This window comes from Lepisma saccharinum, chromosome 3 (genome assembly GCF_977018435.1).
Source record: "Lepisma saccharinum chromosome 3, izLepSacc3.1, whole genome shotgun sequence".
In the NCBI taxonomy this organism is placed as follows: Eukaryota; Metazoa; Arthropoda; class Insecta; order Zygentoma; family Lepismatidae; genus Lepisma; species Lepisma saccharinum.
The window spans coordinates 107,094,417-107,108,099 of NC_139231.1; the positions used below are offsets into that span (position 1 = coordinate 107,094,417).

The 13,683-nt window shown below is 39.6% G+C and overlaps 1 protein-coding gene across 5 annotated transcripts in view; it reads right to left on the reverse strand.

Moving 5' to 3' along the window:
• The window catches only part of LOC145985281 (E3 ubiquitin-protein ligase SIAH1A-like), a 166,702-nt gene that overhangs the window by 46,231 nt on the left and 106,788 nt on the right, over positions 1–13,683 (reverse strand). For 4 of the 5 annotated variants that reach the window (XM_083119104.1, XM_083119103.1, XM_083119101.1 and 1 more), the window contains exon 3: positions 6,730–8,910. The exons of the other annotated variant lie outside the window; for it this stretch is intronic. In XM_083119104.1, coding sequence (XP_082975230.1) covers positions 8,077–8,910 — 834 coding nt within the window. In that variant the 3' untranslated portion in view covers positions 6,730–8,076. Of the gene's footprint in view, positions 1–6,729; positions 8,911–13,683 lie in introns of those variants that run through there. 5 annotated transcript variants of the gene reach the window in all.

Here is a 13,683-nt window from a genome sequence, read left to right on the forward strand (position 1 = left end):
CCTGTGTTTTGTCCTTATTTGTGCTGAGTGCTCCTTTACAGCCTAAGCTTTTAACGAAAGTCAGAAGATTTTAATATTTTATGATTTTAGTTATGCAACGTTAAGAGTTGTTATGTGTAACGATAAGGGGCTGGACCCCGTATAATGTAACAGGTGCAAAATAGCCTTAGTGCTGACACACCCAAAATTTTAAATTCAAATTCAATAATGATTCCTTCTAGTTTCCAGTATGGAAGAACCCGACCCTGTGGCCGAGTGGTTAGCACATCGCGCTGCGACGCCAAGGGTCCCGGGCTTGGTTGTTTGTGAATGTCCATTCATCAATTTCATCATTTCATCACTCATTCTCATCTTCGCAAATTAGCCAAGAGGCACAAAACGCGAAGTAAAATAAACTAAATCAATCAATCAATCCAGTATGGAAGATTTTTACGCACAAAGGAATCTAACGGCGATCCAACAACACCATTGTGTTGTTATGCAAGAAAAATCGAATTAATTAAATAATAATGGTTGCATATTATCTACACTTGATGAATTGTGTAAAAATTTGTAATACATTTTTTTGTACTTGCTAAAACATTAAAACATGGGTCCCTTAGTCCATCACGGAATCTATTTCCTTCAAAGGGGAGACTTGCATCACTACTACAGACAATGTTTGTCTACTGGTTAAGTTAATCATTTTGCAAAATATTGTGTGAATTGTATTACATTATAGTTGAAATGCATGTTTTGACACCTGACAAATAAATAGGATTCCCTTGATTGATCAATGAGTTCTTGGATTACAGTGTCATCATTAATATTTCATATTAAGTTTAGAAAGAAATTGTTTTAATAGGGCACAATAATTTTACAGGACGCCATGGCATTCTCCTTAACATTTTTTTTCATATAGATCGTTTGGCTCCCAGGGTCGACTCCCCCCTCCCCATAGCTATGGCTCTCAACTTGAACTATAAGAATAGAAGGGAATGCGAGCGAAGCGAGCAAGAAAATTTTAAGAAATGTATTTTTATTTGCATAAAATTTGAAATCGAGTGGGGGCAATTGCCCCTCTGTCCCCCTTGCAAGTGCCCTTTGCCGTCTGGAAGAAAAATGCAAGGAACACGTAAAAACTAATTCCATTATGAGTATCCAATTGTCTTGCTATTCTTAGATTCTCTTAGTCTTGTTTTTTTACTTCAATATTTGCTTCCCCTAGAATGGATTTCCGTCCAAGGTCGGAATGCGATTAGAGTGGCTTGTTAAGTACAGAGAAAAATATTGCTGATGTTGAAGCATTTATTTATTTATTTATTTATTTAATATGTTTGTGATGTAGCGATGTAGCCCTAAGTTTTGCAATTAGCAAAGAAGTCAAGATAAAATAATAAATACATTTTACATTTTCCTTAGAAATATCATTTATAGACAATTTTTCCTATATTATTTTCAACTTTGGCATCTATGTATGATACATGACATGAGAAATTACTCTCTAGCACAGTGGCGCAACCGCATGGGTGCATTGTCCTGTTGGGGGACATTGAAGTAAGGCTAGGAGAATCTATGAGCAACAGGACAAAATGATACTCAAGATGGAATTAGTTTTTCATATTTCTTGCATTTTTTCCAGACGGCCAAGAGCGACTGTAGGGGAGTACAGAGGGGTAATTTCTCGATTTCAACTTTCATGCAAATAAAAATAAGTTTTGTAACATTATCTTGCTCGCTTCGCTCGCAATACTCGCCTGCTTTTCTTACAGTCTCATCAAGTTCAAAGTCGTATAGCTAAGGGGAGGCAGGAGTCGGACCTGGGCACCGAACGATCTAAATGAAAAAAAGTTGTAAAAGAGAGAATGCTACGGCGCCCCGTGAAATTGTTTGCGCTCAATTAAATCAATGTTTGGTGGCCGCGGTGGTTCAGTCGGTAACGCGTCTGACTACTATGCTCAAGGTCCCGGGTTCGATCCCCGGCCGGTTCAAATCCGGGAACTTTTCTAACGTTGAAAGCGGCCCCGGCGCCCACCCAGCGTCGAATAACATGGGTATCTGGGGGAAACCCTGGGGGGGGGGGTAAAGGCGGTCAGGGGCGTTTATGCTGATCACATCACCCCCACTCATGACCGGATCAAGAAAGTGTGGGGCGTTACCCCCACACCCCCTATACGCCTTCATGGCATGGTGCTAAGCACGGGAGCACTTTACCTTTTTTTCAGTATGTAAAAATTGGAAATAAAAAATTTCTTGCTCGGTTGCTGCTAAGCACTTTTGTTTTAAATGTATGAACAATTGTTTGGAGAAAAAGGAGCACACACATGTGAGAGACAATTTATATAATTTTTCCTGTTGGTTTGTTATGGGGTGGATGAGTTGATTATGTAATGTTTTTAATATATATATGTGTGTGTGTTAACATGTTGCATATGTGTAAAACAAATTTTACTAAATGTATTTTTATTTGTATAAAATTTGAATTCGAGGGGGCCAATTGCCCCTCTGTGCCCCTTTCAAGTGCCCTTGGCCGTCTGGAAGAAAAATGCAACGAACACGCAAAAACTAATTCCATCATGAGTATCCAATTGTCCTGCTCTTCTTAGATTCTCCTAGTCTTGTTTTTTTTTTTTTACTTCAATGTTTGCTTCCTCTAGAATGTACTTCCGTCCAAGGTGGGGCGGGAGGGATGGACAATGCCCTCTGTACCCTTGTGGTTGCGGCACTGTTTATAAGTCTCTCTTCATCAATTTCACGTCATCACTCATTGTTACCATTAGCTAGAAGTAGCAGAAAAGGAACACTAAGTAACAAAAATCAAATATCCTCTGCTCTTTCTACCACATGAATCACTATTACCAAATGGTATTAGGCACCTTTTATACAAGACTACTCAAAATGTGATAACTGTTCTAGATACTGAAAATTGCGAAATCATTTCCCGAAGTCTGAATCTGGAAGGGATCCCCCCCCAATTCTGATACGACATTATACGGAATCCTATACACCTTAATAAATCACAAAATCAATGAGTGTCTTTGTTATGTTGCTAGAGTAAAACATGATATAATTGTAAAGATTAGTGAGAATTCCAGGTAGGATTGTGTTCTGTATTTTTTACAAGGGGGGGCAAAGCAGGTTCTCCGGGGGGAGCAGTTGCCCCCTGCCCCCTCTCTAGCTACGGGCCTGGAAACATAGGCTAAAGGTAAAAACAAAACAATGTGATTACGTGGCAACAAACTGTAACCTTTAAAATGGATTGTTTTCATGGTATGTACATCTTTATATGTCCTTGGTGGACATAAGGCTTTCCAGTCTGCACGTAATACAGCTGTTTGAATCTCTCTCTGGACAGTGTTTGAATTAACGGGGGGATCCTCCCCCCCACACACAGATAAATAATTATCCCCGGTAAAAGAAAATAATGTTGGGATCCTCCCACCCACCCCCACACAGATAAATAATTATCCCCGGCAAAAGAAAATAATGTTTATCCCTGCCAGGGGTGTTCTTATCCCACTTAAAGAAAATGGAATTGAAACTATATATGTAGTGTACTACTTCTTAACTATCTAACAAAGATTTCCCTGCCGAAACCATTCTGAAACCGACCAACCTCACTGAAGTGAGACAACAGCAAGCTGTTTTCCACTTACGTTTTTATGGCATTGTGCTGATATTTTACATTTACTAAAGTTTTCACAATAAATTTGCAGGTAGGTAGATGGATATTCAGTTTGAGCTTGGCAATAGAAATTTCGTCGTTATCGGTGTTACTATACCGCATTTGTTACAACCTGTCCCGGTTCCCGCGCTAGCTGGTCGCTGGCTTTTCTCCGTGCTGGGGAAAGTCAAAGCCAGGCAGCCAATTAAAATACGCAACGTCTCAACAGTGTCTACGTAAGCGCCTCTCTTATGGCTTCTATTCGCTCCTCGCTGCCCAGCAGACGATTTTTTTCCTCGTTTCTCGTTGGCACCGAAACTGTCGAGCGATCGCTAACGTGGGAAACGGGACAGGTTCTAACAACCGCGGCAGTTCGTTTGCTTCTCTGTGTATTAGTTTGGGCTTTCTTAGAACCGCAAGGCAATAGTTTAATTTACTGACTGGTTTGCATGCCTAAAGAAAATCTACCTCCCGAAATGCAATCACAAATACGCCACTGAGTGGACCCCTTTCCCCAAAGAAAAAAGCTTAGTACACACAGTGTTTCTGGGTGTAACGGAGACAGGGTGTAGCAAAACATTCAGTTCGAAATTGTAAATTTCGGGAAGTCAATGTAAGTTTCTGATTGGCGTGGAAATCCCAATTGTGTAATAATAATATGCCACCTAAAGTAGAAAAGTAGTAATGTAAAGACCTCTACGTTTTAATTTGGTTAATGAAAACACAATTAGTGGGTTGGGGGTATAGATTTGTTGCAAGATTAGGATTCTCATGATTGTGTGAAACCTAGTAGTAGAATAACGAAGTTATGTTCCTGAAATAATTTCCGGGTTGGAGGAGGGAGTAAGGTATCGTGGGTGGGGGTAATGGTAATGTAGGGACTGAAAGAATGTTAGTACCATATCATGACAATTGTCTGTCGAGCGGAAAGGGGGATTGGGTTGCGGCATCTAGGGAGCGTATTGGGCTGTATAACTTCTTATTCAAATTTGAATAACCAGTTACAAAATTAATCTAATTTTAACAGGAACTTCGACTCAAAATTAAAATATACATTCTTCAATTAGGTTCGTCATCAAATCATGAGAGAGAGAGAGAGCGAGCGAGACAGGGGGAGACAGAGGGGGAGAGAGAGAGATACCTCGCTCTCTCTTTCTCTCTCTCTCGCATGTTCTCTCTTTCTCTCTCTCACTCTCGCTACTTGCAATGAGTCAGTAATTTTCGTTGTATAAATACTGCAGTACAATTTTCAAAATACGTTCCAGCAATTGGGATGCATGAAATGGAGGGAAAAATGGTGGGTAAAAGAATTGTATTTTATTCTTATGGGATTGTAATATTTCTGAAAAAGTAGGTTTCTTCAGCATTACTTTGAAATTCAAATGGAACTTGCCTCACCACTCATCATTGAGTGGCAAAATAGTCTTCCCCACCCCCAATTTGCGTTATAAAAAAATAAGACATCTTTTTGAACTTATGTTTGATTTTTAAGTAAAACGGTGGTGGGGGAGAGTGGGCCAGAGTTATCTCGAATGGGGGAAAAAATCGAGACGAAACCGAGACATCCTTTGAAAAATTGGGACGAGACGTGACCAAATCGAAACGAGGCAGACATCTGTATAATGGAGGCTCAGAGGTCTCTCATTCACGAGACGAGAGAGTGCCAAATACTGAGAACTTTGTCCTGTTACATGCAACAATGATAAGGGTAAGATTGATTTTTTTTTAAAAAAAAAAACAACAACTTGTAGTTTGATTAATCAGCCAACATAGCAGGTTTGGACAAGGGACGACAATCACGCCTCTTATGTTCTTACAAAATACCCTGTCATAACTATACTCTCACAAGGTGTTGAATGGAATAACAGAAGCAGCTTTGAGATATCCCATTAATTAATTAATATCCCATGAATATGTGTTACACGGATATATTGTGTACACAAAGTGATAATTATTGTTCAAAATAACCACCTTTGGCCCGTACACGTGCCTAAGTCTCTGTGTGATAACGTCGTCGCTTTGTAATCAAGTGGTCTGGGTTCGATACCCCGTGGAGGTACGTGGCACAGTGGTTCGGTCGGTTCCCACTTCAAACTGTAAGTCCAGCTCCGGTTAGCCTTTCTGTGCATAAAGTGGACTTAAAATAACAATTCTAAGCCTTTGTGGCCACTCATGAACAACTTTACGCACTGTACTGAAAAGGAAATCTGCAAACTGCCTTCACAAAAGAGCGCTTCAGATTGTCAATATTGAGGTGTCTTTTATTGCAAGCCATGTCTTGAAGCACGGCCACAATTGGTAGTCAACCCGAGAGGAAAATTAAGTCTGGTACATACGTCTCAAGCCACAGCTGGGTTTTTTGAGCCTCATGACCAAGTGCAGAATCCTGCTGAACGCTCCACTCCTGAAGAGAGCGTTGCTCAGATGTGGGTTTTTTGAGCCTCATGAGCTGGTACAGAATATCGGGGAATGGACTTTTGAAAAACGATTTCACTGGCCTGTGGGCTCACGAAGGTTGAGAACCACTGGTCTAGACAACATAAGTAGCGTGTACACTGTACCTTTTACTTTCGATATGTATTGAAAATACCTCCAAAATCTCCTAAGCCGTCGGTAGATCGGGACGAGCCAAAATATAAATATAGAATAATATATGGTGTACAAAAAGCACAAAATGTAATGTCACTTGGCTCGTCCCGGGCTGTCACGCGTAAATGACAAGGAGATGAGATTGGTTCAGTTTCGTCTTGTCTCGTGAATGAGGAAGGTAAATCTCGGCTCGTCTCGATATAATACATACAAAAATGTGGAAAGAAACTTCTTAAAAGAAACTAAAATATCAAACAACACACAACCAATCTGTACGTGACACACGACGTTCCCTTTCGGATGATCGAAGAAGTAAGTAGTCGTAGAGTAAAGTAATTTCCATTTAACCGAAATTTTCATATTTACTTTTCATTCTCATTTAAAGTCCCGGTCTAATCTCGTCTCGACAAATCTCAAAGAATCTCGTGTCGTCGGTACCCTCCACACAAGATAGCACTGGCATTTGTTGAAATCATAACATGCTTGAATGACACTATGCAAAATTTATTAAACATGACTACAATTGTACAAATTACGATTGTTACAAAAATACAACTTTGCAAATATCATTCAAATGATTGTAATTGTTATTCAAACATTTTCAAACACTGACGAATATGATACATTCATATTGTTGACATATCATCAGTGTATACATCATTTTAAAAATGGATTGCTAACTTCCAAACAACAAAATAAAGTAAAAATAAACTAACTTAATCAGAAATATATTTATACGTGAATTAACCTAATGAGAAAATACTTAATGTAAAAGTTACATATATTTATGACTTTCTTGCAACAGATTCATGAATGTAATCAATCACATGCCTGAGTATTATACTGAAAGCACAAGATGATATCCAGAAAACTCAAAACTTGAAAAAAAAATGCAAAGGAAAAGAAACGTGTTTTTGTTTATAATTAAAGACTTGAAGAGTAGAAGTACATATAATCTATATCACATAACTATTTAATCAAACATTTCAGAATAAGATAGCAATGATATAAAAATAGGAAGGAGAATATTATTCAATTGTTAATAGAAGTATATAACGAATATACGAAGATTTCTTTGTCAACTAAAATCCTTTTGTTGAGATTCGCTTTCGCTTCTAATAACCAGAGCAGTTCTGTTACTATAGAACATTAACAATATTGAGCATCGAATCAACATGACTACATTTACCAACAAAATTTACCCATTACAAGAAAGCGATATGGGACAGTTTTGCTTTCTTGCTGCTATCAAAAACTTCCTTTCCTGAAATTACTGACAACTTTGGCACACTGCAGTAGTTCGTTGTAAGACTCATTCATTCGGAATAAATATTATAGTGTTGGGAAAATTTGTTTATGAATAGGTATCAACTGCTTACCACTGCGGTTGGATTGAAACAAAAATAATACGTACCATTTACTTAACTATAACTAGTGATGCAGCGATATCGTGACTGAAAGGCAATTTCATAAAGTTAAAAAAAAATGCCGGAAAAATAATCATCTACTATTTTCACTTAAGAAAGAGCTGGAAGACAAGACATGGTATCAGTGCGCATGTCTTTCGTGGTTGACTAGGTTATAACAAAAAGGAATTCTAATTCAAAACATCATACTTGTTAGTTGACTGACTTAGTTACCTACAAGGAAAAATTGAACTGATATTCCGTTTCAAGAAACTGAAATTTACTTTCATAATAACTAACCTCTAGCTCTCTCTCAAATCTGTACATATGTATCACAGTCACTTTTATCACTTCTGAGTAAAGATAAAAAAGAGAAAATCAACTTGAAAAATCAACATTCTTTCTCTTGCGTGAAGATTTTCTCATTATCTTTGGGGATCACATGACCTTCATGATTCGAATGCTCATACTGAAGTAGTTGCTGGTCTTAACGTCGTTCGTGTTAGGAACAGTTTCGCTGCATACGGAATTGAACTTCTCCATGAAATGACTAGAGATAATGAGGCAATCAGTGTCGGAACGGATGTCAGATAAGGGCACGTGCAGGGAGTACACTGGTCCGCTGTAGGACATGTTCCTATCTTGGAGACCGTACATGGTGCAAGTGTAGCGGAACTTCCTGCACTCGTCTTCCGAAGCGACCATCTGGACCACTGCGTACAGCGCCTTGTCCGACTTCACCTTCACCGTGAGCGAGAAGATCCCCCAGATGGGGATGTCGATCAGCCTGAGGATGAACTTCTGGTCGGTCCCGAAGGTGAACCCGGAGAAGAACTCCTCGTCGTCGATGCCCTTCTTGCAAGACACTACCTTCGTGTCCTTGTGGGAAGACGTGAAGTGCTTCAGCATCTTGCTGCCGACCACGGAGGCTTTGCAATTCTCGAACGGGCAGCTGAAAGGCCTGTTAGAACAGGTCTTCTCGTGTTTTTCTTTCTCGTCGTGCAGCACGGTGACCATGCATCCGTTCTCCCTGTATCTGCACGGCAGAGGGATGCTCGAAACGATGGACTCCGCCACGAAGTTCCTCGTCGGAGAGATTGGGTCCCTGCAGATTCCGCAGTGCGTCACCCGGGTCTTGCAGTTCTTGCAGATGTGGTGACCCTGTCGGCACTGGACGATCGGAGGCAGAGCGATCTCCAGGCAAATTGGGCACTCGAGAGTTTTCCAAACGCCATCCAGCAGACGATTCACAGTAACCTTCTTGATTGGCTTCTGAAACGACAAGCTGTTCTCAGAATTTCTGCACCATTCATGTTATCTCAAGAATTAAGGTAAGTTACTAGTTTATTTTCTAGGGTTGTTCAATAAGTTTAGCCTTCTGGCCTATATCTCCTTTATTGAGGGAGGTACGTTCATGGTGCGAAATCATTGAAGATTGGTGGGGGGGAAGGGAGATCTTAATCTACACACACACATATATATACATACACAAATATATACAAGGGTCGTTCAAGGTTGACCAGGATTTTCGTGCGTAAAAAATTAATGAATCAATGTAGCGCTGCATTACTGGGGCAGGACAGACCATGATTCCTTGCGAGTAACCATGATCCTTTGCGACACATTTGGCGCATGCGCAGTAGTGTAAACAAAGGTGGCGGCAAGTAGTGTATATGTTGCTGTGTAAAAGCGGTGTATAATGAAATTTCTCGTGAAGGAGAAGGTAAAACCTGCTCAAATTTGGCGTAGACTGCAAGCACAGTATGGTGAACAAACACTGTCACGGGCAAGAGTGTACGAATGGTGTCATAAAAGTTCCCCTCCACCCAAGAAAAGCAAAGCGTTGCCGTCTGCCGGTAAGATTTTGGGAACAGTCTTCTGGAACATGAAAGGTGTTATCCATGTGGATTTTGTGCAGAAGGGTGCCACAATTAATGCCAAGTATTACTCAACACTGCTTCACGGTGCTGTACGTGGGGCTGTTCGGAAGAAAAGACCTGGAATGTTGTCGAAACACGTTATTCTTCTCCATGACAATGCCAGGCCCCACACGGTCCATTTGACTCAAACAACACTGGCCAGCGTGCACTGGGAGGTTTTACCACATAGTCCTTACAGTCCAGATTTATGCCTCAGTGATTTCAACTTGTTTGGGGCACTTAAAGAGCATTTGGGCGAGACGCACTCTCAGACAGATGAGGAACTCAAGAACGCTGTCCTGCAGTGGTTACGACACCAACCTAAGTTTTTCTACGCCAAAGGCATCAAGGAACTTCCACAACGACGGCAACGGTGTCTGGATGTTCAGGGGGAATACTTTGAAAAACTGACATAGTTTGGTGCTTCTATGTATGTATATTTCCTGTCTAGAAATAAAAGTCCCGGTCAACCTTGAACGACCCTTGTAAATATATACAGGGTGGCTCAAAAAGTCACTTAACACCCCCGGTACAAGGCCACTGCAGCGCGCAACATGGAAATGGTGATGACCAATCGTTATCAGGCCAAGGGGGAATCACACATTGACGACACTTGCGCGGTCGGCGGCCATCTTGATGTCCGCCATCTTGAATTCAATTTCAGATTTTTAAATGGGAAGGGGGTGATATGATATAACAAATCAGGCTAGAATTTCACGAGAAATGCAATGGTGAAGGTTTTCTCGACATATCTTTAACCAGTAAAAAGTTATGACTGAATTCTTGTATCAATTTTCTCCTTTTCGAAGTGTTAGAAAAATGCCTTAAAATTTGTTTCGCGAATCGGTAATGCATCAGATCAAAGTGATGTCTAGGGAGAGAAGTTCGTATGCCATTGCACACGATTTTAATCGGATACATCCACGAAGAGATGCGCATTATGAATGGTTGTTGCGAACAATTTACAGTGTGACTCTTCCATTGAATTAAAAGTCCTTCACAGTGAAGGCTAATGTTTATGTTCATAAGGAAGTTCATAAACAGAATATGCGATCCTTGTCATCTGATAAAATAACTTTGGACAGAAACTGCTTCACAACGTTCCCATAGAGTTCTGTAAAAAGTACCTTCTTCCATAAGCAAGGATGAAAAACCTGTTTATTTAACAAATCCACGTAGCCCTAAGCATTTAAGGTTCCGTTGATGGAAAATTGACTAACCAATCGTGTTCCTCACAGCACGCCACACCATTAACTTACCAGCACTAACCATTCAGCTTTGATCTGTCGAAAATGAGTTATCAGATAAAAAGCATCGAATATTCTGTTTATGAACTTCCTTATGAACATAAACATTAGCCTTGTCACTGTGAAGGACTTTTCATTTAATGGAAGCGTCACACTGTAATTGTTCGCAACAACCATTCATAATGCACAGCTCTTCATGGATGTATCACATTAAAATCTTGTGCAATGGCATGCGAACTTATCTCCCTAGACGTCACTTTGATTTCGATGCATTACCGATGCGCTAAACAAATTTTAAGGCATTTTCTAACACCTCGAAAAGGAGCAAATTGGTACAAGAATTCAGTCATAACTTTTTACTGGTTAAAGATACGTCAAAAGAACTTTCACCATTGTATTTCTCGTGAAATTCTAGGCTGATTTGATATATCATATCACCCCCTTCCCATTTAAAATTCTAAAGTTGAATTCAAGATGGCGGACATCAAGATGGTCGCCGACCGTGCGGTTGGCGTCAATGTGGTTCCCGCTTGGTCTGGCAACGATTGGTCACTCATTACCATTTCCATGTTGCACGCTGCAGTAGCCTTGTACCGAGAGTGTTGTGACTTTTTGGGCCAACCTGTATACACATAATACATATTTATAATAATAAATACCCTTAACTTATAGCACTGCTTGAATGTTCACATCAAGATGGTTGCATGCTTTTCTGGAATGCTTGTTGTAAGTCTCATCATCTAGTTCTGTCAGACAGGACAACTGATCACTTTTCAAAGCTTGTCTGCACCACAATTCAGAGAAAACCAACCAATTATACAAGTAAATTAAGATTTAAAATACATTATTATTATTATTATTATTATTATTATTATTATTATTGCAAACTAATTCCTATACTGACTGGTTAAGGATGTCAATAAATGACAAAATAGTTTAATTATTTTTATTATCTTTTAAGTTTTTGTTTTCTATTAGTATAAATCAATTAGATTTCATAGTTATATTTGTCTTGCATTGTTATTTTACTTTTATTATGAATATTATATATTATATCAATATAACATTTGTTATTGGTGTAAGATCTGTAAATAGTCTCTTGAATGAGAGAGAGAGAGAGAGAGAGAGAGAGAGAGAGAGAGAGAGAGAGAGAGAGAGAGAGAGAGAGAGAGAGAGAGAAAGTACGCAACACTCGCAAACACATTACTTCGTGCGTGTTTTCGATACTATCCTTAGTAAAGGATATTTGAAGTAAAAAATAATTACTCGCCTTTTGTTTTTTTAAAAAAAAAAACTCCGCACCGGAAATTTCTTGTGGGGGGGATTTTTGAAGCCAAGACTGTTCGTGGGGTGGAAATCCCCTCAGGGTTTCGCACCCTGGGTAAGTTTATGATTTTACATTTAAATAAAAATTTGGAATGTCTGCTCTCAGAGGATGTTTTATGTTTGAGCCAAAGACGTCGGAGCAGTAGCTTGAAAGATGTCGGACTACGTGGACGTGCGGTTCAAGCAGCGTGCTATGATTGGATTTCTGGCTGCGGAAGATGTTCCACCTATCGAAATCTACCGTCGGATGCGTGCGTTGACGTTAGCACGGTCAGGAAATGGGTGCAGACTGTACACACGGACAACCCAGCCACGGCCACTTTAAAGAAGCACCGCAGTGATGCACTGTCTATGCATTCACTCGAGAGATGTTGGCGCATGTTGATGAACTGATTGGTGAGATTCTTCTGTGCATGCTACTTGTAATAGTGAATCACATCATCAAGGACGAACTTGGGTTTTAAAAAAAGTGTGTTCCAGGTGGGTCCTACGTCAGATACAAATAGTATCAAACCTCATTTACCTCTGATAGAATGTAGAAACTAGTGCACCGATGGCGGAAGGGTTTCGACGCTGGTGGGGACTACATCAAAAAGTTATGTTACCCTTTAAAAGAGAACATTCCAAACTTTCATTTGAATGTAAAAACATAAACTTCCCTCACTCAATAAAAAAGTTATAGTCCAGGAGGCAAAACTTATTGAACAACCTACGTATAAACTAACCTAACACACGATAAAGGGCAAGAAAACAGCAAGATATAATTTCCTGGAAAATCATATTAAAAATCACAAATTTGTATTGAATCTGAACTTTTGGCCGACTGTAAAGATGACACCTAGCAAGTTGTCCATCGCCATTTTCAATCTGTCCATTGCCATTTTCAATCTGTTTTCTTTTACTTCTTAGGTGTTTTAAATTAAGAGATGGAATTATAGGGCTACTGTTGATGGGAGTATTCGTCGTCATCTCCTTCTGAGTCTGTTTATATTAGCGATGGGACAGATTAATTGGTACTCTATCTGTATGGCCCGATATAAGCATATCGGTTTATCGGTAAAATTACCAATTATTTTACCGATCCGATATATCTGTATTTATCTTACAATTTAGTGTAAAATTCTGCAATTTTGTTATACTTTTTATGGATAATCTCCATGCCATACTTTTCTTCAAAAAAGTATATATCCAAATGTGCAACATCTTTTCTACTGCAGTCACCTGGGAACAAACCTTTATTACGGAGGTCAATGAACTATTCAGGTTCTTCAAGGACTATTTCGAATTTTATATCTGTCGGTAGAATATCGGTTATCGATATCAGTAAATTTTATATGGGTACTTTATCGGTATCGGCCAAAATTTCATATCGGTCAATCCCTAGTTTTTATTATGCACATGATGGCTAATTGGAACTGGACCTACAGTTTAAAGTTGGATCCGAACCAGTATGTGCCTCCACCGGGTATCGAACCAAGGGCACCTTGATTACAAGGCGATGACGTTAACTCTACACCATCGGGGAGGCCTCACTGTTCTTTCATTCGTTGGAG